At 41.1% G+C, this 24,356-nt stretch overlaps 1 protein-coding gene across 5 annotated transcripts in view; it reads left to right on the top strand.

Annotated features, from left to right (window-relative positions):
• ITPR1 (inositol 1,4,5-trisphosphate receptor type 1) overlaps nt 1-24,356 on the top strand; it is a 1,957,366-nt gene that overhangs the window by 761,827 nt on the left and 1,171,183 nt on the right. For all 5 annotated transcript variants that reach the window (XM_085624511.1, XM_085624509.1, XM_085624508.1 and 2 more), the window contains one exon: nt 12,595-12,736. In XM_085624511.1, the coding sequence (XP_085480637.1) occupies nt 12,595-12,736 (142 nt within the window). The remainder of the gene's footprint in view (nt 1-12,594; nt 12,737-24,356) is intronic.

Raw genomic sequence — 24,356 nt, 5'->3', positions numbered from 1 at the left:
TTTTTCAGGAGGCTCTGCATCTCTGGACATGGCTGGAACATCAGGGCATCACCCTGGTGGTTCAACATCTGGCGGGCTCTGTGAACGCCAGAGCAGACTAACTCAGCCGCCGGTGCATGATGGATCACAAATGGCATCTGAACTCTGACGTGGCGCAAAGCATCTTTCGGCAGTGGGGAGAGCCTTGGTTAGATCGTTTCGACACCAAAGAGACCGCGTACTGTCAGCAGTTATGTGCGTTGGAGTTTCCAAGGTGGCACTCGCTCGGGGACGCCTTTTGTCGCGAGTGGAGTTGCGGTCTGTTGTACGCCTTTCCACCTATACAACTTCTGCCCAGAGTGCTGAAGATCAGGCGCGACCGGTCCCAAGTCATCTTGGTGGCTCCGGATTGGGCACGAAGATACTGGTATCCCGAGCTACTCAGTCTGTCGATTGATCCCCCCGATACGACTGCCTCTTCAGGAGGACCTTCTGTCGCAGCAGCAGGGGACGGTCCTCCACCCGAACCTGCCCAGCCTCCACCTCTATGCGTGGAGATTGAGCGGCGGCAGTTGATGCCATTTGACTCTCCTCGCCTCCTGAAGTCTAATGTTCTGGCAGCCAGGCGTCCCTCCACAAAATCGGTATACGCCTGCAGGTGCAACAAATTTGTGGCATGGTGCACAGCATAGGCTGTGGATCCCCTTTCCACCCCTCTTTCTGAGGTTCTCCTCTTTCTTCTTTCCATGGCCCAGCAGGGCTGTGCTCTGGGCACCCTTATAGGTTATCTTTCTGCTATTTCTGCTTTCTTACGGCTTCCTGATCAGCCTTCTCTTTTCAAATCCCCGGTTTCTCGCTTCTTTAAGGGCATTACTCACATGTTTCCTCCTGTCCCTTTCGTAATGCCTCAGTGAGATTTGAATCTGGTCTTGACGTTTCTGATGTGCGTTCCCTTTGAGCCACTCCATTATTGTCCTCTTCATCTCTTGACGCTTAAGACGCTTTCCTGATAGCCATCACTACTGCTAGAAGGGTGAGTGAGCTCCAGGCTCTCTTCTACACCACCTTTCCTTTCTGTCCATCTGGACAAAGTTGTTCTCAGAACTCGTCCCTCCTTTCTTCCTAAGGTGGTGACTGCCTTTCACATCGGGCAGTCTGTTACGCTGCCCACCTTCTTTCCGCATCCCTCGAAAGAGGAAGAGAGGCTCCACCGTCTGCACCCAAAACGGCGGTGTCCTTTTATCTGGACCGCACCAAGCAGTTCCGGGTGGACGACCCGCTCTTTGTGGGCTACGTGGGCGCTAAGAAGGGATGGGCGGTGCACAAACTAACCATCTCTCGGTGGGTCGTTTTGAGTATCAAGGCCTTTTACTCCTTAGCTAAAAAGGAACCTCCTGTAGGGGTGAGGGCCCATTCCACTCAGGCCACAGCGGCGACCACTGCCCTGGGATGGGGAGTCCCCTTGCAGGCCATCTGTCGGGCAGCAACGTGGGCCTCGCTGCACACGTTTGCCAAACACTATTGCCTGGACAGCCAAGTCCGGAGAGACTGCTTCTTTGGCCGTTCTGTTATCCAGAACTTTCTGGGGTGATCTTGGTTCGCAGACCCTCCACCGGGGTTGGTATTGCTGGGGTATCTATTCTAAGGTAAGGAATCTAAATAACGTGTTTCTTTCAGATGAACAAGTTACTTACCTTCGGTAACGATGTATCTGTAAGAAACATTTGTTAGATTCCTCACCGACCCACCCATCCTCCCCGTTCTGCGAACCGATATCTAGGGTTGAGGTCCTCCCTTTCAGGGCCCTAGAATTTTTTGGCACCATTGTCTGTCTCTTGCATGGCTCTGCCTTCCTGGTGCCGAAAGCCATGTACAAGAACTGACGTCAGCGCTCGAGGGCGGCGTCTAAGTACTCCGTCATCCCGACTGACGCAGAGCCGCAGACGCCTAGCGACGCGCAAGGGTATTGCTGACAAATCTTTCCGGATCCAGCCTGACACCTGGGGATATTCTAAGGTGAGGAATCTAACTAATGTTTCTTACAGATACATAGTTACTGAAGGTAAGTAACTTGTTCTTTGAGCTGTACTATACTCATTTCATGAACATCACTTGGTTCCCCCACCCCTCTGCCTATTGGTATGGAATCTAAACTGTCGTAAATGTTTCTGCCTTCAATGCCAAGATTATGGAGAAACAGCTTATTTCCTTGTGCCAGAGAACTTCTCACCACTAATGGCTAAGAGATAGGAATCAAAAAGCGGTTTCCATTTCTTCCAAGGAAGGACAGGCTCACCTCGCTTACTTACTGTGGAGGTTGGCTCATACCACTGGACTCCGACATGCTGAAAAGGAAGTCAACCTAACAAACTAACAAAATAAACTAATAAAATAATATAAAATAACAATCTAATATAAAGAAGTAAAAAAATAAGCTAACCAAAGTCGTTGTCAAATTAATTCCGCGTCTGTTTTGCTTCTTAAACTATTCCAAATGCACCATAAAAACACTTGTTGATGCTGCTTTAATAGTTAAATATAGATAAACTTAAGATTAAAATTAACATAATAAATTAAAACAAATAACTACTTTTGGATAAACACTGCTATGTTCCTTGACATGCCTCTTTTAAAGCTAGGCAAAACTGAGTCCAGTGGTTGTTCTACAAACAGATGGTAGCGCAGCAAACTCCAATTAACTGTTCCTTACAAACCTATGCCAACGCGGTGTTTTAGTGCTTCTAGCTCCTATCTCTAATGCGCGCACACATCAGAGTTCACGTTCCTGCTATTCCACTCCTTTGATTCGTGTCAGCGGTTTACTTCATTCGCGCGATGAATCTGTGCGCGTGTCTAACATTCCTCGCGCTCTTCTTAATGCGCGTCTGTGCTCACACGCTGAGCCAATGTGCGTGTCACACTCCTTGTGCTCTACTATGGTAATTCTCAATTGTCCTCACGCGCTGTGCCTATGCGCGTGTCACACATTCCTTGCGCTCCACTTGAAAAATGCGCGTCTGCTTGGAAACAGAACGGTTGCCGAGTAATCTTCACCAATTTCCTTCTTTAAAATAGTGTTTCGCTCCTCCGTGCAGTCGCACAACTGTTTTAATTGTTCTTAAGCTTATGCACTGTTTCTCAAACACTTCTTTAAATGCACTTAAAGTAAATAAGGTGAACCAACCTTCTTCCTGGACTTCACGTCAGTTCTCTTCGTGGTACGCTGGGTTCCTTCGTGGGTGTTCGCAACTCGTTGCCAGTAATGAAATGATAATCCATGATAATTTCAGAAGAGTTTATTATAACACCCACCGGACAAACCGCTGCATCAGCTGACACAGGCTCACTTTGGCTCTCACATTCTGCTGCTGAAGTCATTCACATTCTGGCAGGGAACGAGGAACTGAAGGGGGAAGTTACAACAATCTGCACTACTGGTCCTGTCTGATCAGACTAGGATAGCAGTCGAGCAAGATTTGAGTGAAGTGGGTGATGGAAGAGAGCAACAGAATAGTGCACCAATGTCACTGTAGAATCAACAAGATAGCTAAATCAAATAGGCTGTGGATAAAAGGAGCAGCGGAGGACTAGTGAATTTAAATTGCAAGACCATGAAACCAGCTAGCCTACAATTAGTCAACTTCAGAGAAACTTTTCATTGCATGTGGAAGTTTTTCATAGGATACTGGGAAGATCAAATTTGCTATGGTTTTAGTATGTGCCTTTTCCTGACCTCCAAAAGATCAATGTTTACTCCTACAATCACTTAGAGAAGGCTTTAAAATGATCCTACTCATGGCCTTGGTTTTAGATGCACGGAGCAGAAGGTAGCTTGAATGGAGCCATGTCTCAATGAGTGAGTGAGTTTTGAAGTTTGATTTTTGTTCCAAACCTTTCCACTGCCCTTTTTTTTTTTTTGTTTAAGAATTTTTATTAAGTTTTCAGAAAGAAACCAAACACAAAAATACATAATACAATCAATCAGGATTTCAAAATTATACCTACATAGTATAAAAATCAAGTAATAGGAGCAAAAGTTCAAACAGGAAAGAAAGAAAAAAGAAAAGACAAAAGAAAAAAGAGGGAAAGGAGGAAAGAAATGAAGAACGAAATTAAGGAATAGGAAAGAATAGAAATGTCCTAAGACTAAGTATGCAACCAGATAGAAGAAGAAAGATCAAAGTTAGAGAAAATGAGCGCATGAAGAAAGATAAGAAGTAAATGGTAACCAGAGAAGATTAGATTTGAAATTTTGTGAGAGAAGAGACAGAGGCAATTCGATGTTCATCACATATGAAATTCCACCACGTTAATAACGAAATTTTCGAATTATCCTTCCATGAAGAAAAAATAACTTTGAATGCCAAAGCAATAAAAAAATCAAACAATAAAAAAATAGGAGTGGAATCATCCAATTCGGGTGATGAGGAACCAAGCAAAACATTATGAAATGATAAACTCAAATTACAATTAAAGATGCTCATGTATTTTGCCCAAACCAACTTCCAAAACTTCATAACATTGGAACAATCATAAAGATGTCTCAAAGTGCCAGTATAATTAGAACACGACCAGCATAGTGGAGACGAGGTGGGGGAAAACTTGGATATACAAACAGGAGTAATAACAGCTCTATTGTAAATGAAGTACAGGGTTTGAGTAATATGAGCAGCAGCAGAGACTTTAAATAACTTAGACCATAGTTTGTCCCATACATCGATAGTAAATGAAAGGGATAAATCTAATTCCCAAGCAAGTTCATTGGGTGATTTAGGTCTTTCGGTTGAATGTGATAACAACACTTTATAGACAAGGGCAGCTTTAGGTATATGTAAAGAGAATATACTATATAGGGGTGTGGGAGGCGTAAGGGAAGGTATTGATATAGGTACGTCAAAGGAAGATAATTGTGATTGTAAAGCGGCTGAAATTAAAAGATATTCAGCACAGTATGTGTCAGGTAACTGAAATCGCGTTTGCAAATCAAGGAAGGGAATAATAGAATGCTGAAGGATTAATTGGTGTACGAAAATAATACCCTTCTCCTTCCAATGTTTGTAATAGAATGATTTGCCCTTGTATCGAAGAAATTTATTATACCATATCGTGGAAGAAAGAAAACACAAATGGAGTTAAACCTTTAGTAAACGTATTGTATAGTAAATTTTGGGAATATTTTATAATCGGGTTGTTAGAAATAAAAGTGCAATTGGACATGTAAATCACATTTTGAAAAGAAAAATCCTTTAAAGAGTATCGTTCAAGAGCAATCCATCTCTGGATAGGAGTATTTGCAAAATCAAAGGATAAAGCGAAGGATTGTTTGATGAGAAAGGCTGAGTGGTAGGCCTTAAAATCAGGAAAACGTACTCCACCTTCGGATTTCGTGCGTTGGAGTTTTGTAAGGGCAATACGTGGATGTTTCTTATTCCATAAAAATTTTACACAAATAGAATTGACTTGCGAAAAATACCTAAGAGGAATGCGAATGGGCAACATAGACAATATATAGAGGACATGAGGGACGATCATCATTTTTATAGAATCTAACCTGCCCCACCAAGAAAGAAACAACGGGGACCATGAAAGTAACAGCGACTGAATTTTAGTAATTAATGCTGCAAATGTAAACTTTATTGTGTCCGGTATGGACGCAGAGAACCAAATACCAAGGTATTTAACTTTTGTTGGGCACCAGGTGCAATCAGTATCCTGAAACATATGAGAGCATAACGAGTTCAGGGGTAGAACTTCTGTTTTAGAGAGGTTTAGCTTATAACCAGAAATGCTGGAGTATAGTCGAACCTCATCCATGAAGGGAGGAAGGGATGTGAGAGGATTGGACATATAGATCAATATATCATCAGCATAAGCTGATAATTTAATTTCTACCGAGTTGTATGTAAATCCAGAAACGTGAGCATTAACCCGAACACGCTCAAGGAAGGGTTCAAGACAAAGAACAAATAACAAAGGGGAGAGGGGGCAGCCTTGACGAGTCCCACGAGATAAAGGAAAGGACTTAGAAAAATGGTTATTTACAAAAATACTGGCCCGGGGACAGGAGTATAATAATTTAATATAAGAAATAAAAGTTGGACCAAAACCAAACCACTCAAGGGTTCTAAACATAAGTTGCCAATTAATACGGTCAAAGGCCTTTTCGGCATCTAAAGATAACGCTGCAAGAGGAGATTTAAATTTCTGTGCATGCGAAATAATATTCGCAAACATTCGAGCATTATCTGCTGCTAATCTACCCTTAATTAAACCAACCTGATCAGTCTTAACCAATAGTGGGAGAAGACTCAAGACTGGTAGCAAGAATCTTTGCGAATACCTTAGTCATAATTAATCAATGAAATAGGGCGGTAATTTTTACACAGTGAATGATCCTTATCAGGTTTAGGGATAATGCTTATTAAGGCATCCATAAAGGATCCAGAAGCCTTAGCCTCATTAATAAAGGAATTAAACAGCATCAGAAGTTTAGGGACACAAATCGATGCAAAGGCGGAGTAAAATTCGACTGAAAAGCCATCCGGTCCTGGAGCCTTTGATTTTTTTAGGGAATTAATGGCAGTATTAATTTCTTGAGCGGTAATATCACCCTCCAAGGCTTCGAATTCATTTTTTTTTTTTTTTTTTTTTTTTTTAAAAAACCTTTATTATTTGCAGTTGCTTCATCTTACAATGTACAGTCACCGTCCAGGCGGCGAATCCGTTAAAGCGCACGTTTCCTGATGGTGGGACACAGCCATTCAGCCGGCAACCCGGAGGTCCGGCGGCGTTGTGCAGGTTAACATGTGTACAGGAATGAGATGCGTACATTGTCAAAACAACAGATACATGGGGTCTTTTCCTTTTTCCGGTGTAGTTTTGTGGTGTTCCTGATGCGTGTTGTCAGCAACAGAGGATGGCGCTGTGGTCCAGCCCACTCCGCGGCTATGTCGGTGGCTACCTAGGCCCTGATCTGGAGTCTTACAGGACATCACTATTACCCCAAAATGTAAAGGCCTCCGGGCAGCCTAGCGTCAGCGTCGTGCTCATAGTGTAGGCTGAAGCGCGACAAGGATGCTGTGGTATAGCTCACTGCGACATATATGACAACGTGTAGGCCCGGCGAGTCTGGTGTGCAGCTGCGTAGCCCATGGTTATGAGTGTGCTACGCGGTGCGCATCCGTCCCTCCAGCGCCTCGCCTCCCCAGCCGCCAAGTGTCAGCGCACACCCGGCATGGCACATAGTGTGCCCAGGGCAAGAGTTTGCCGCACTCTCCGGGCGTATCCGTCCCAGGTAGGGAGTGCGTGTCTACATCACAGTATCATCTGTAAGCGGGGGCGCGCTAGGTCCAAGGCTTCGAATTAATATGGCAATGATGGAGGAGAAGGAAGGCCCGAAAAAAAGATATCAAAATTTTGATTGGAGGGGTTCGTATCATCAGAGTAAAGGGCCTCATAATAGTTATGAAAGATATTAGCAATATCATCGTCTGAGGACACTAGGCGTTTAGTGGATTCATTTAAAATAGGGCAAATATTTTTACGTTCAGATTTGATTTTTAAATAAGTAGCTAACATCTTACCAGCTTTATTTTGGCCACCATGGTATTTGGATTTAATTTTGAGGAGAATATTACATGCTTCCACTGTCGCAAGTTTATTAAGTTCAGACTTGGCCTTAATGAGGTCACGAAGTACCAAAGGCGATTTAGAGGTGAAGTAGTTATGCTCCAGTATCTTAAGCTGCTGTAGCAAAGCGAAGTATTTATTACGAGCAATTTTCTTTTTCTTGGAGACATAAGAAATAGTAAATGCCCGAAATTAAGCCTTAAACGCATCCCAATTATTGGAAACAGAGGTTGCTAGGGGGTCATTAAACAAAGAATTCTTTAGCAAAGGAATTAGCTTCTTTTATGAAAGTAGAATCCGATAATAAAACATTATTAAATTTCCAACGACTAAACTTTTGGGAGGTTAATGACAGATCTAAAAAGAAAGGACTGGTGCATGATCTGAAATAAAAATTGACCCAATCTCCGCAGATTGAAGAGATGGGAGCATGGATTTACTGACCAAAATATAATCAATCCTAGAACGTGTATGGTGAACATTGGAAAAAAACGTAAATTCAAGAGAATCTGGGTTACATGTCTTCCAAACATCAAATAGAGGACGAGAGGCAATGGCCGATTGAAAGGCTTTATGGGATCTGTCAGGATGAAACTTAGATTGAGATTGTCTATCTGAAAATGGGTCTAACCATTGGTTAAAATCACCAGCAATAACAATATTGGGGCAATCAATGGAAGAGAGTAGAACCTTGATGTCTTGCCAGAATTTGGGGTCAGGCTTGACCGGGCCATAAATATTCAATAAAATCAAATCCTTGCCTTGTATAACCGTCCTGGCCATTACCCATCGTCCCTCATCATCATTTTGCGTAATAACAATTTGAACAGATAAAGATTTATGAAACAGTATAGCAACACCCCCTTTTTTACTGGAAGCAGGGGAATACACAACTTGACCTACCCATTGTCATTTTAGCTTAAGTGATTCCGCTTCATTACAATGTGTTTCTTGAATGAAAGATACCTGAGAATTTAACTTAGATAAATGAGAAAGTACCTTTTGCCTGGGTTGCCCAGACCACGAACATTCCAAGTAACAAAATTTCACATAGTGAGGGATCGGAGGGGAACAATACGGAATGAGATGATACACTTCAGGGAGACATCTAAAAAAAAAGAGACACCAAAATGGATCAAAATAAGATTGGGAACAAAAATATACAATAGGATAGTACACAGTTCCAAAAAACATACGCAATAAACAAAACATTGTCAACATAATAGGACATACTGATGGAAAGAGTAGAAAGGCAATGAAAAAAGTAGGGGATAGAAAAAGAAGAATAAGAAGATAGATCAAGGAAAGATATCCAGATCTAAAGAAAAACGATAAAGACAGATGCATGGGGCATAACAGCACCAACAAGAGACGGAGCGACAGAGAAAAAGACAAGAATATAACACCAAGAAACAGCCGCATTAAAAGGTAGAACAAAGGGACACAAAGGCATTAAGTAGAAGATGAAGAGCCAGATACAGAACGTGAAAACAGGTTTTGAAGAAAAGACTTCAGTTTAAGAGGGTCATCAAAAGACCGAGAGGAGCCATCATGAGTGATTTTACACAGACAAGGATGAAGAATGCCATAACGAATATTCAATTGTCTCATGAGAGGACGAAGTGCCAGAAATTCCTTCCTTCTCGCATTGGTAGCATTAGATACGGCTTGTGAAATAAAGATGTTATGACCGGACCAAGTGAGATGACATTTCAATCTGGCAGCTCAGAGAACACGCATTCGGTCAGTGAATTCCAAAAACAGCATGATGATGCCTCTAGGCTTAGAAGCGTTAGGTTGAAACTGACCAAGTCTATGTGCACGTTGAATATTCAAAACGGGCTTCGGGGAAATATTTAAAAGTTCAGTCAGAAATTTCCTCAGGAAGAGAAGTAAATCAGGACCTTCCAAATTTTCTGGCAAGCCATAAAGGGGTAGGTTGTTACGCCGATTACGATTTTCAAGGTCCTCGGTGTGAAGCTTAAGACGTTGGATGTCTTTTTCCAAACTTGGAATTTTAGTAGAGAGATCCTGCATATCACTAATATGTTGCTCCATATCAAACACCTTAGCTTCCATAGAAATCCACCTGTCCTCAATTAATTGCAGCTTCTCATTAGTAGTGGCCATAAAAGATTTAAGACCCCTCACCTCATCTAAAATAGTATCCAGGACAGGATGTTGAGAGGAAAGAATGGGAGATGGAGGGTCATTTTTGGCTCTTTTGGGCTTGGTACCCGAAGAAACTGCTCTGGCCGAAGTAGAAGCCTCACTGGCCATCATGAGACGATAAGGCGGACGAGAGGTGATCTTCAACAAAGACTTCTGCCTGCCCATCCGTCAGAAAGATACACCAAGAAGAAGACGTCACCTTCCGTCAGCACTCTAGAGGCAATTAACACTTATGGGCAAAACTGTCTCGCAATTAAGCCAGATAAGTCACCAGGAAGCTAGGAAATGTGACAGCGAGGAGATGAGTACAACTGACACCGCCATCCACGGCAATTCAAAAATGAAGACTGGAAATAATATGCTGCGTGTGTGGCCTGCGGTAATTAAGAGAGGAGCATAGAATTTGTCCATGGCAGAACATGGTAGCAAACTGATAAACAGTTCATGAGGCAGTGTGGCCAAAAAATAAAATAGAGTGCAGAGGAAGAAAAAAAAAAGATGAAAAAACGTTGCTGCGCGCTTAAGTTATCAAGCGCCGGATTACCTCACGTTGTTCAGCAATTCTGCGAAGTGCCATCTCAAAATGGCGGCCGCTACACTCCCAGCGCTGAGGAGATAATACCGCCACACCCACCGGGTCCGCGAAAGGAGAATACAGGGTCGGAACGGGCGAAATCACCGCACCGACCCTTCATCGCCCACACGCCAGCCGCAAAAGGTGTCCATAAGCGGAGAAAGAGGCTGAAAATTGCAAAAGACCTCCGCGGTCGAGCGGAGCTCAGAAGTCCGCCGCCATCTTCTCATGGCGCGAGACCACGCCCCTCACTGCCCTCTCTTAATGTTTCTTGGTGCCTGTGTCCATAGTTATTCATGCCACTGTTAAAGTCTTGGGAGGCTGAGTTTAGGCTGTTGTATTTGTATATTGTGCTTGCATACTTAGGCTACATCCAGTGTGAGCTGTACAGAGAAGTGTGGCCTAGGTAGCTGACTCCAGCGTCTCTGCACAAGAAAAGGACCTTTTACTTGTGAAGATTCATTATTTTAGAAGTAATGAGGCCGAATTACAGAAAGCTTCAAATCTTCAACTGATCTTAAGTTGCACAGGCAACAGGTTAGCTCACCAGAAAATCGCTCTGCGATTGCAATAGCCTATGTGGTAAAAACCTGAGAAGGCTGTGTTCACTGGCTGACTTTCAATATCTGTGGCATCATTCTTTTCTGGCTTAATTCTAGCAATTTACGATTTCTCTTGTCAACTGACTTCCATACTGGACTGCTGGTCCAAAAAAGGCCTGCCTTTTTTTTTTCTTCTTTTCCCCCTCACTTGAGACAACGGATCTACTGATTCCCAAAGAAACTCCACTCATGAAAAATTTCCAATCTGGTCCCCCTGTGTTCAGAGGTTGCAAAACACTACCATGGTATGAAGGCTGGTCTCAAGTGGGCTCACCCATCCTTCTCCATCCTTGCGCTGCTTTAGAAATATTTTACCTGCCAATGCATTTCAAATGTTCTACGTCTTAAAGAAACTCAGGCCACCGTCTCATGGGCGGAGTTCACAACAGTGGTACAGCCTCTGGTTCTGTCATACCTGGAGCTATCTTACAATCTGCTACACACCTGACCAATGGAGTGAAAAAAATCATTCTGTACCACACTTCTTAAGCAATCTTCACTGGCCATAATTTAAAATTTTCTTGCTGCACGCATGTAGCAACTTGCCTAAGCCTCCCATCCAGTCTAAGAAGCACACTTCACAAGCAAATGGACTGTTATAAAAAAAAATCTAAAACCTCACTTTGTCTTGACGAGTATCCAGAACGTGGAACTGCCTCACTATAACAGATGCCGTTCAAACATCCAAGCTTTAAGACGCTAAAAACTCTACCTGAAACCATAAAATAATTGGTAGTTTTCCTTTAGTACCTTTTATCTACGTTCACCTGAATTTTAGCTAGTTATATGTAGTCAATTTTATTTGAAGCACTCAGCTGCCCATGTAGACCTGTGGGTAACTTCACGTTATATAAATGTTGCCCTCCAACTTTTTGCATTGCCCCATAAACCACTAAGCGCTTGGATATCGTCATCCTTCAGTTACTGTAGAAGCAGAACCATCCAAGAACTACTAAGGCTACCCCACTCTTCAGCTAACTTGACAGTCTGATTAAAATTGTAAATGTCACTTTTTGGACACATTGCTATAGTTTAATAGAATATGTCCTTTTAAGTGTATTCAGCGCAATGCCATTGGAATCCCCTGCGCCTTCTGTATACGACAAATAATTCCATTATTTATCCAGCATCAAACAATTGTTTTGAAGAGAACAAGATGAGCTGTACACCCAAATACCTTCTATTAAACGTATGCAAGATGTTACTGGTACATTTATTTTTCGTTGGAGATCACACCGACCAGTAAAGTAAGATTTAATTTATTTAAACAGGAATGGAAGCTAGCCTTGTAAAGCAAGGGCTTGTAATTCTCCAAGGAGAATTTCACGTTACTAGTTTGGTACAGCATTGAATACTCATTATGAACTGAGGGAGGAGATATCTTCATAAGAATTATTTGCTTCTCATTTGGTGTACCGTTCACTCCACTAAGTTTTACTTTTACTGGTTTACAGACTTAAATCCTCAAAGATGGTCTGAGCTAAACAATTTTTGGTTGGCTTGAAATTATTGTTCCTCTAAATTTGGCTATCGTAACCACTAGCTGCCTTTCCTATTGCTTCTTCCTATCAGCCAAGATGTGGTAGAGCTTGCGTGAGGACCAACGGTGGGTATTTCATGTTTCTCTTTCTTCTCTAGGGCGGTTACGAAGTTGCTGGAGGAACTGGTTTACTTTGTGGCAGCTGGAACCATTTCCGCTCAAGACGTGCTGGAAGTTGTCGTCAACAAACCAAACCGAGAGCGACAGAAGCTGATGAGGGAACAAAATATCCTCAAGCAGGTAGGACCTTGTTTGCACATTATTGAAAGAAACAGTGCGTTCTGCAACTACGTTTCCTGGCTTGAACTGTAGTCTGTCATCTTAATTTTGTAAGAACCATGTACCTACCACGTTAAAACTGGTAGATGTGACTACTTGAGATGTTTTTTCTCTACCTCAGTCATGAAGTTATCCAGGCTCATTACTTAGTCCTTATGGATCATTGTTTATTGAAGCAATTCCTTTAGCTAGGGTGCCAGTTATCACATCTTGCACCTAATGAACGGGGATGTACAGTAAACGGTTGTTTAATAGAATGGACCTTGATTTGAGACCAGCTGTTCTGGAAGATCATTCCAGTGGCTGGGACCATGTATGACTGAGAGCGCCCCTCCCTCTAATATTTAGGTAGGAGTACGTTTTTGTTCGTCCACTAAAAGATCTAAACTAGTGAATCCTTCCAGGATGTAGCCTGCAATCAAGCCCCTCGTTCATAGACATCGGTGTACCATGTGGAGAAGCAAAACGTACATTTTAAGCACCATTTAACTTGGTGTACCTTGAAGGTTTTCCATTAAGAGATCCTGGCTCATTTGGCTTCTTTAAAATGTCTTCATATTTTCCTTGTGTGGATGACTAGCCTCCAATTTTCAGTGCACATGTAGAATGGTCCTTGGAATGTTTTTACAAAATTACCTAATCGTTTATTATTGATAAATCTTGAAGTTCATTTATACTAGAGTTAAAGGCAGAACATTTGTTTTTGTATTTTAAAAGACATGCTAGAACACATTTAAATTTTCTTTTTTTTATCATTTAACAAAGCCCTGTACATGCACTGGTAATAGCAAATGTTGCTCTTGCTTAGTTTAATGGTTCTTGTTTTAACAATGCTGGAAGGAAGGCTGGGTCTGCTTTGTCTGGATGCATACTTGTGTGTTTCTGATCACTGCAGATGATGTAAACAGCAAGCTTTAACTCGCAGTATCTGTTGCATCTTAGCCCCATAGTTTTTGCTGTCTTTGCATTACCAAAGCTTGCAATTCTCAATATTTTATTTTCATGGAAAACTATTGCACTACTGGCAACCCTACTTTAAACTTGACAAGAACCCATCTAATCTAGCCTCCTTTCTATCTGGTTTGACCACGTAGCTGTTTCCAGACAATTATGGGAGCATCACTAGAGGGACTGTGACTCCACCCACATGTTGGAAGCCAGGAGTGCGTTTTGATTGGGCAGTAGGTGTGTGATTCCACAAGTGTTTGCCCTGCACACAGCTGTAGTTATCCTACTGCTTGATCTTTCAGGGGCGCACACAATGGAATTCTGTAAAAGTTTTAATTATTAGATAATTTATAGTGTTTTCCTTTCTCTGGCATCAGCACAGGTGGCAGGAGGGCAGCCATGAGAAGTGTATACCATTCCAAAAGTTGTTCAATTTGTGTGCTTTATTGCAATTAGGTCAGAGGTTGAATGCAGGAACAATAGTTAACTATACAGAGTGAGTGTTTTAATTCTGTGGTCCCTAAGACAGCCTTTGGTAATTTTTAAAGTATCCGTGGTGGGTGTACAGCCTGTCATATGCTATGAATGTGCAAAGGCTACATGGCAAGACTTGACAGTCTATGGAGACCGGGAAATCTGAGGCCTGTGCAAGAACAATGGTAAAAACATGTTCACCACAAATATTATCTGAACAAGGTTAAATAGTACACAAAACTCAGACATTTGTCCTCGATTAGTGATCTGTTTGTAAATTGAATCAGTCTGCTTAAAATAACCTATGCCGGAAGGTGGGTGACCGAATGCTGTTTAAATATCCTGATAATATTGATGTCTGATGCGAATTTGAGTCCCACGTGGCACCATAGTACTTCATTTTTGTCTATAGTGGAATAAGAATTGTTCATGTAAAAGTTTAAGACTCTTTCAAGAGCCTTTACTGGTTTGGTTTCTTTTTTCCTTTACTGATATTCAGTCAATTTGTATTTACTGGATTTTCTTTGTTTTCCTGGCCCATCACTTCTAATTCCAGTTTCTGGACCTCTTGACACAGCTGCAGGCAGGAAAGATTGTAATAGTTCCTACATGAAGCAACATGCTACTCAGTTGAATCACTTAGTTGCTTTTTGGCCCTTCCTATCCTGCCCACATCAACTCCGTATTGTTTAATTTTCTTTGCATGTCGACCCAGTCCCTGGCCTGTTTTAATTTGCTTTCACACCAACATCTGGTTTCCTAGCCTTTGTTTCTTTTCTGGTGCACAGTTTATTTGGCAGGTATTTTGTGGGTCACTGCTTTCTCCATAATCTCTTCTTCAAGGCCTGAGCTATCCCTGCGAGTAAGAACGATAGCGTCATTGCCTAGTTTGCAAGGATCTTCTCTTCGGAGATATGAAGCACATTGGCAAACGTCCCTAGGAGACAACAGACTACAAAAGAGACAAGATACCTGTTAAATGAGCCCCAAACACATGAGGATGTTGGTCAGCAAAAGCTTGCATGCCTTTGTATGGTTGCAAGATTGCATACTTGATAGCCTGTCACGTCTCTGCTACCTTTGGATGTCTCTAATACATGTGATACACAGTGGTTAGTAAGACATATATTCTCTTGTATCTCAAGGTTACTGGTACAATTTTCAGGTCTCGTATTAGTAAAGTCCTTTGGGACCAACTTTGTGCCTCTTTCAGGCTGGTGTTCTGGCACCTGTAGACTTGGAGATTGACATGCAAATGTTCTAAACCATGACTTGGGTGCCTAAATCCCTCTGAGTTCATGCTATAATATCTTTCTGCTCTGTTGTAGTTAAAGGGAGAATGAACTATATACAACCTTCCTTAGAACAATCTGGTCAAGACATTGAAAGTCCAGTGCACTGCGTACTCCCTTGAGGTTCAGGAACTTGAACCCTGTCCTCCCAAATGTTACCAGTTTATTGCCCACTGCATTAATTGTATTTTTAAATTGCTCAGGTTCCAGGACAAATAACAGTACAGGTATTTGTTGTATCCTGGCCAATGCTGGTCGGTGGAATCTGGGAATAGAATCTTGTAATAACCCAGATTCCAGCGAGAGTCCGTTGACCAAGGCTTTCCCATAAGAGAGCTGTTTTTCCCTCTCCCTCCAAATAAACCTTTCTTAAATACTACTACGTCTTGCTGTCATTCTTAAAGAAGATTATTACACTGGCGAGAAGCGGATTTGTGTTGTGGGAAGGCCTGGACCACTGCCGATGTAAAGTGAAGACATTGTGGCAGATCAGGAATTTGTTTAACGTACACAATATTCTCAGAGTACAAAGAAGCGACTCTCCGCTGCCGAGAGACTATTTAAAGAAGGACTTGATCTTCGGTACCGGTCATGAGTACCATACAGGCATATTTTTAATTTAAACCAGCGAAGCTTCTGCATTTGAATGGCACGTGGGACTTTAGCATTACTGCACGAGCGCTTGAAAATGTAAGTATGGAGCATTTCATGATCAGATGTTGCGTGGTCAAATGTTACACAAAATTGGTGACACAATTACAAGAGAAATTATTAGCTGCAGAAGACCTTACTTTAGAGAAAGCTATTGACATTAGTCTTAGATTCGAAGATATGAAGTTAGGTATGAAAGAATTAGCCTCAAAACCTACTTCTGAAGTTCAAGTTGTAAAAAAAAAAAAGGGAGTGATAAATCATCATAAGATAGTTGTAAGGAAAAAACAAAAATTAGTACTCCAACTTTTTTTAAAAAACAACTTTCAAATGTGGGATACCTGGTCATTTAGCAAATGACAGATCATGTCCAGCTATTGGGCAGATGTGTAGGCATTGTAAAAATATATGTCACTACTCTAGAATGTGTAGGAATAAAAACAAATTTGTGAACAAACCTCATATCAAGGAAGTATGTCAAGAATCAGATTTAATTGAATTTATGCTTGCATTCATGAAGTCAACGATCGAAAAAAGATTATCCTTTCTGTGTGGTTAACATTGATGGTAAAGATATTGAAGTTATGGCTGACTCTGGCGCCCGCTATAATTTAATTGGTGATGAGTTTCGGAAAAAAAATTCCCAATTGTTACCATTCGACATCAAATTGGTTGGTTATGGCAATAGACCAATTGTTTTAGGATATCTTGTTGCAAATATCAGTTTTAAAGGTAAGACCATAACTGCCAATGTGTATGTAGATAAAGAAGGATCTTGCTTATTAGGATGGCGACAAAGGTATTTGCTCATTACTCTGAACCCTAATCATCCTGAACAAGTACTAGGATAAAGTTATTTCATAGCTCAAGTAGATGATAAAACAACTGAATGGGAGAAATTATTTCCCAATGTGTTCATCAAAACTAGGATTATTGAAGAATTTTGTTAACATTTTTAAACAGAATATCATTCCTAAAGTACACAAAGTTAGGAACATTCCTTTATCTATGAGACAAGCTTTGAGAGAAGAATTAGATTATGTAAGCAAGACATAATTGAAGAAATAGAGAGTGGTTGTCACTTGTGGTAGTGGTACACAAGCCTAATGGAAAAATTAGACTGTCGATTCGAGAGACGTAAACTGATGTGTGTGAGTAGATCGGCACCCATTACCAAATATAAATGAAATTGTTTAGGCTTTAAAAGGGGCAGCTGTGTTTTCAACATTGGATCTATCCAATGCATATCATGAAATTGCTTTGCATGAGGATAGCAAACCTTACACCTCCTTCATAACTCCTGAAGGAGCTTTTGGATACAAGAGGATGCCTTTTGGTTTGATATCGGCCTCTGCGGTATTTCAGAGAGTCATGCATAAACTGTTTAAAGATGTTAAATACTTTATATTTTCAGGACGATATACTAGTGTTTGGGAACAGTAAGCAAGAGCATACTGAAACTTTGTGTAAAGTTTTTAACATTTTGCAAAACTATAGAATGACATTGACCAAAGATAAGTGTAAGTTTGAAATGGAATCTATGGACTTTTTAGGTCATAATCAGTTGTAAAGGTATATCACCAAAACAGAATTTGGTAAAGGCTATTGAAGCTCCAGAACCCTAATCTAAAGATCAGCTTAGCTCTTTCCCAGGTTTGGCTGAATATTATGCCAAATGTATTCCTTTGTTTGCTGATAAGACCAATCATATGAGAAATTTTATGAAAAAAACAATTTGGTGTAAGGAATGTGCTAAGGAGTTTATAAATCTTAAGAATTGTTTTCCGCTTCTGCTTTGGCAACGTTTGACACCCGTTGTAATTGTTGTGGTTACTGATGCCAGTAATGTTGGTATTGGTCCTGTTTTGATGCAGAATCTGGATGGAAAACGTGCCACCATTGCTTTTGCATCAAGACCACTTAGAGATGCTGAAGTTAAGTATTCAACTCTGGGGGGGTGGGGGAAACACTGGCATGTTGGTGGGGGCATAGAATACTTTTGCAAATATGTGTATGGTACCCCATTTAAAGTTAGATCAGATCACCGTCCATTGGTAGAGCTATTCACTACTAAAGGATGTGGTAAAGCAACACCCAGAATTGCAGATGGCAGTACAAATTGCAAGATTAACATTTCAGTGTGGAATACATTCCAGGTGCCAGGAACATTTTAGCAGATTGCCTATCTCGTTTACCTATTAAAGAGGAATGTGACCAGTCTGTTATTGATGAGGACATTGAGAGAGTTGTATCCATTTGTGAAGTATCGAATGGATGCATTAAACAAGATGAATGGAAGAATGCCTGTAATAATGAGAAAATCCAAGAGGTTATCAAATGTAACCATTCACAATGGTCAGATAAGAATTTTTTTGATAAGGAGTTATTACCTCATTTGTATGTTGCAAATGAGTTATCAGTCGTAGATGTTATTTTGCGGCATACAGTTAGTGGTACCTAAAGATATGAGGCAACAAGTGTTAGACATGGCTCATGTAGGTCACCCTGGCCTGTCTAGTATGAAAAACAGATTACGTTCTGAGTTTTGGTGGCCGGCCATTGACGGATGCATTGAAACTAAGGTTAGATCTTGTTTTGAGTGTCATCAGCGATAAATCACAAAACGTTATCAACTATGAGAAAGCTCCCGTTTCTAGACCTGAAAATGTATGGGAGAGAATTTCTCTTGACATTGCCGGTCCCATGTGTTTGTCCAACAGTCAGGTTTGTCATTGATCAATTATCCCTGTAGCCAGAAATTAAATTAGTTCATCAAATCGATTCACACACGGTAATTCAATTTTTAAATGAAGTGTTTGAAAAGGAAGGATTTCCCAAATGTTTGGTTACTGACAATGGTGTGCAGCTAGTCAACTGAGATGAAAGATTATTTGAGTTTTGAATGAAGGTATACAGTTGGCTTTAACTAGTGGAAAGAATTGTTCTCAAGCACTCAAAGATTTAATATGGAATTATAGTTACCCCTAGAACAGTAGGAGATATATCTCCGTTTGAGAAAATGAGGGGAAGAAAAGCTGTGTGATTTTTAAACCAGATGTGGATGATGGAAATGAGAAAAAGTTGATCATTTCGAAGTTAACAGGAAATACCAAAGTGTCAAAGTTTGATCGTCATTGGCGATCAAGTGATAAACAAGAATCCTCTCAGGCATAGGAGTCCCATGCTTCAATTTAATATTGGCGAATGGGCTTGTGTGAAGAAGGGAAGATTGACTATTTTCATGGGAACAGAAAACTTGGATTTTCCAGATTTAATCAGAGTGGGACATCAAGTTGTAGAGTTATCTGATCGAAATATGTGGAGCATGCGTAAGGTTGTTAAAGTGCCTAAATGTTTGACCTATCGAAGACACGTTTTCTGGATCAAGAGATATTGTGGTTAAACAACAAAACGGTGATGTGTCAAATAATGCGTTGGCTTCAAGGTTGAAATTTAAACCAACTTGGTGCAAAGATTTTCATAGTTTGAGTGCAAGCCCCACTCTTTCTGATTGTTTCACTCAATCGTGACACTGTACATGTTTATTTTGATCTGTATTTCACATCTGTCATTTGATTGTTTTGCAAATTTTATTATCTCTTCACTTCTAGAATCATAGTGTAATCCCATAATCTTAATTGTTAATGTGCTAACTATAGGGAATGTGTTGTATCCTGGCCAATGCTGGTCGGTGGAATCTGGGAAAAGAATCTTGTAATAACCCAGATTCCAGCGAGAGTCAGTTGGCCCAGGCTTTTCCATTAGTGTTTTCCCTCTTTCGCCAAATGAACCCTTCTTAAATACTGCTACGTCTTGCTGTCAATCCTAAAGAAGATTACAGTATTGCCTGTATCGTTGCCACTAGAGCATGCAGCTGCATCTCCCTTTGCAGTCCCTACTTGGGGAATATTCAGAGCCATTGTGATGAAATCCCACGACTATGACCTAGCCTACCTTTCCTTCCTCATTCCCTTACTTATTAGAAGCTGGGTAAGGATCTCGACTTTAGGTAAGTCTGCACACCCAGGTCTAGCCAGTTATATTAACACTACATGCCATCCCAGTGAAAGAAAAAAGCTCATGTGTAAAGCAATGGCAACATTTGTATTAGACATCTGTACGTTTAATATTTCTGAGTTGTTGGTAAGCAGATCTGAGGATACTTGCAATAAATCTAACCACTGTCAGTTGCTCTGGGCCACATTCTACCCATTGTTCTTTCATCGAGCATGCCACCTTAGATCCCACCGTATTAAAATCAGTGTTAGTCCTGCTCCAATGGGAACAGTGCAGCCTGAACTGAACAAGCCAGGCCAGCTCTGAACTGGAAAACACACCTTTGTTTATATTCATTTAAGACAGTTCACTTTAAAAGATCACAGGCATCATAATGTTACCAGACCTGCAGGCCGTCACAGAACAGAACGTTCTGCAGGCTGAGACTACTCCATCTGCCAAATTTAGAAATGACCTTCATTTCTAAAGCAAGGGCAGGAACTCCTATCATGACACTAGTTTTTTTTTTTTTTTTATTTGGTGTATGGCTCCCTCAGCATGACAGAGCAGTCTATCAACCTGTTTTCTTTATTTTCATTTTTTAAAAATCCAGAAGTTGGATTTTCTTTTTGAAAACACAAAAGAAAATGCTCCCCTTGCTATGGGAATTATCACCATAACGAGAGAAGCATTTTCATTGCCTGCCACTAAGGTTTTTCCTAGCAGAGACAGTAAAAAATGACCTCTAATTCAGCCCACCTAAATTAGGTAGGTGAAATTAGAGGCCTGCCTCAGATTGCCCTTCATTTTTAGAGCCGTTGGAGGGGGTTAATCATGACTGAGTATTCTTTGCCATGCCATGATTAAACCAAATGTCCACCCACCTATAAATCCATCAGGTGAACCACTGTCTTGGTGGAATGGGAAGGCCATTGCCATGGAGCATCCATACAGCCAAGACTGGTCCACCTGTCATCAGGAAGGTTTCTTAGTTCGTTTAGACTCTCACTTTTAATAAATATATTGCTAAACCATGTTGTAGTTCTGTCATTTATAAACCTTTCCACTGACATGAAGTTTTACAGCTAAAACTATATAAATACTGATTTGCTATAGCGAGTGGGCGAGTAGATTTGTCAAAACTGGGATCTGAATCCTCCATATTGCCTATGTAAATTTCTGCCAGTATCTTTCTTTGAGTAATCAGTTGACTCCTTGATCCTAAAAGGAAAGTATGTGATTCCACTAAAATCAAAAATCTAACCAGGAGTAAACTATCATCCCTGACTTAGATTAGCAATTTTTGTGAAATCCGTACTGATATTGGTAGTAGAAAACCAGTTTGCCAGGTATGGTGGGAAAGAAGGTTAGAAAGAGTGTATTGTGAACAATTTAGATGATTGTTACCACAGTTGGAAATAAAGAGCTTTTTGAAAGTCCTTTTATAGTGTTTACTCGAGGATTTCAGATAAATATAGTGGATTAGCTTCTAGACACCTGAAATTAAGGAGAATTTGTGTGTCTTACAATCATGTTACTCTATTTGGATAGAAGACCCATGAGACTAAAGCACAAAAATAAACTAGGGAGTATGTTGATGAATTTGAGTATAACAATGTTAGTATTTGAGGGGATTAAAATGCTACACATTATCTATTTATCTTAGAAGCATCTGATCCACTTATTCAAATATATTAGGACCTGATCTGAATTTTCCACTTTTCCCATAAAATTATCTCTAAAGTAGATTTTCCTAGTAAATTGTAAGCTAGATTTGTATTCCTTGCTAAAGTCTCCAATCTAGTGCTAAAAAAGCAGTCGCAGAGATATATTGTCCTGTTTAAAGCAATTTAACCTTAATTGACAAATGCAAAGCATCTTCTGTTAGACTTCTACCTGCATTTTCCTCTCCTTAGAATATTCCCCAGGTGTCAAACAGGATCTGGAAAATCGTGATCAGTACAGTACCTCTGTGCTCCAGTAGGTGGTGTCGATTGGCTCTGCGTCAGAAGGGAAGTCAGTGTTTATATAAGGGCAGCCGTGGCACAGTGACATCAGTTCCTTTAGTTCCATGGGAACAGTGCATATCCAGACAGCTGCCTCTGTAATTTTTTCACCACCTTTTAGTGACACTTGGACAACTTTTGTTTGTAAGTTCAACTGGGTTCTCTTGGGACGTCTAATCTTAGTTGATTGACATGTCCTTCAACAGCTCCCTCCTATTAGGCAACCAAACTGATGCAGCACTCCAGTGCTTTTGTGAGAGCAAGGAGATTGCCGGAACCCTCTGCCTTTCCCTCTCTACGCATGTGCAGCAGTCTTTTCGCCCCTGACGTTGAAGGGATGATTTTAGGCGTCTGCAGTACTAGCCATTTCCGGTACAGCAGCCTGCTCAGACCTTTCAAGGATGGGGCCGTAAAGCCAATAAAGGACGGGGAAGCCAGTCCCAGCATGCTGTTCAGTCCCATGTCCCTGCAGCTGCCTCAACCTCTTTAGTGCTTCCTCTACCCAGCACAGCCATTCTATTGGCAGCAGAATCTGGCATCAAGTGTCCCAATGGTCTTCAATAACCTCTGAAAAGTGGGTGCTTCACATCATCCAGCAGGAATACGCCCTACAAGTTTTGGATTCCCCCCCCCACACCTCCCAACTTCCCAAGAATTGCAGTCAAAAGACAATTTGTTTACTTAAACAGGAAGTGCAGGCTCTTTTGGCCAAAGGAGCTATTGAGAGGGTCTCTGCTCCAGAAGTAGGGTATGGTTATTCCTATTAATTCCTTGTGCTGAAGGATGGAGTTCTCTGCTCTGTATTAAAGCTGCGCCCTCAACTACTTCCTGAAAAGAAAATCTTGATTCTCCTGTTGGCTCTGGCAATGTCTGCCCTAGATCCTGGATGGGGGTGCTGGAACTTCAAGATGCGCATTACCACATCCCCGTCATGTCAGCCAACAGGCGCTACCTGCAGTTCGTGTTGGGCCACAAGCATTTTCAGTTTGCTGTGCTCCCCTTTGGCCTCACCAGTGCCCTTCAGGTGTTCACAAACGCGATGGTAGTGGTTGCATCTTATCTGCAGAAGTTGGGGGTTCCCATCTTCCCCCACCTCGATGACTGGCTGTTGAAGGCAAGTTCACCACAGGCAGTTGTCGCCTACCCCCTGCATTAGCTGGTGTTCACGATCATCGTGCTGAAGTCACACCGGAGTCCCACTCAGACTCTCCTTTTAATCAGATCCATTCTGGACACAGTGTAGTTCTGCACCTATCTTAAAAAGCGGCAAGTCCAGCATATTCGGACTAGGATTCCGATGCTTCGGCCTCTATCCTGGAATTCTTTGCAATAGAGTTTCAAGACTATATTAAAAACGCCCTTCTTTGTAGGAGCAGAGTATACCTTGCAATTGTGATTGCAATGCCAAATGACTTAATTAAAAGCAGTGACTCGTGCATCAGTGTTCCTATTCCATACTTGCCAAGTGTAAAAATAAATAAATAAAATAAATTGCAGAATATTTCATATCCATGTTGCAAGAACAGTACTGTTTTCCAGATCTTTTCCTATGACCGGAAATTCTCCAAGTCAGATCAATTCTCCATTTCAACAATGTCAAATCCTAAGACAATACCTTTACATGCCAATATAATTGCTCATGATAAGTCTTTTGAAGATCTTTGTCATTTAACCACTTGCCCCTTTAGAGAAACCCTAAAACACGTAACTTAGTGAGTAAAGTCCAAAAATCTAAGACTACTCATGCCTTATAGCCTTCATCATTGACCTAGGAGAGTCTTTAGACCTAGATTTACCTGTGAATCCCAGTTAACATGCTGGTCCAATGCAACAAGCTCGGCTCTATGTAGTGCCTGAGGATTTAAATCCAGCCACTGCTTTTAATAGTGAAACAGATCGCCCCTGGGTCCAACTGCAGATCAAACCTTTTCAGGGCTTTTATAGTCCTTGAGGGGACCTTCTAAATTTGCTTTCTGCCTATCCCTTTCTATATTAAAAAAGAACACAAGAACTCAAAATGTATAATCATTGACCTGCTCTAGAAGAATATAGTTTAAAAACCAAGTAGATTTCTTAGGGCAATTTAAAAAGAAGTCTGGTTTTTCCACATTGTTAGGCAGTTTTTCTCACAATAGGAGTGAAGGACTTGCAATTTGTTTTGCAACCATATTGGAATGTAATCCACTATAACTAAGTAGTCTGCATACATGAGAC

Source organism: Triturus cristatus, chromosome 9 (assembly GCF_964204655.1).
Source record: "Triturus cristatus chromosome 9, aTriCri1.1, whole genome shotgun sequence".
Taxonomy (NCBI): Eukaryota; Metazoa; Chordata; class Amphibia; order Caudata; family Salamandridae; genus Triturus; species Triturus cristatus.
The sequence above is the reverse complement of the archived record's forward strand: the minus strand, read 5'-3'. Positions and strand labels throughout refer to the sequence as shown.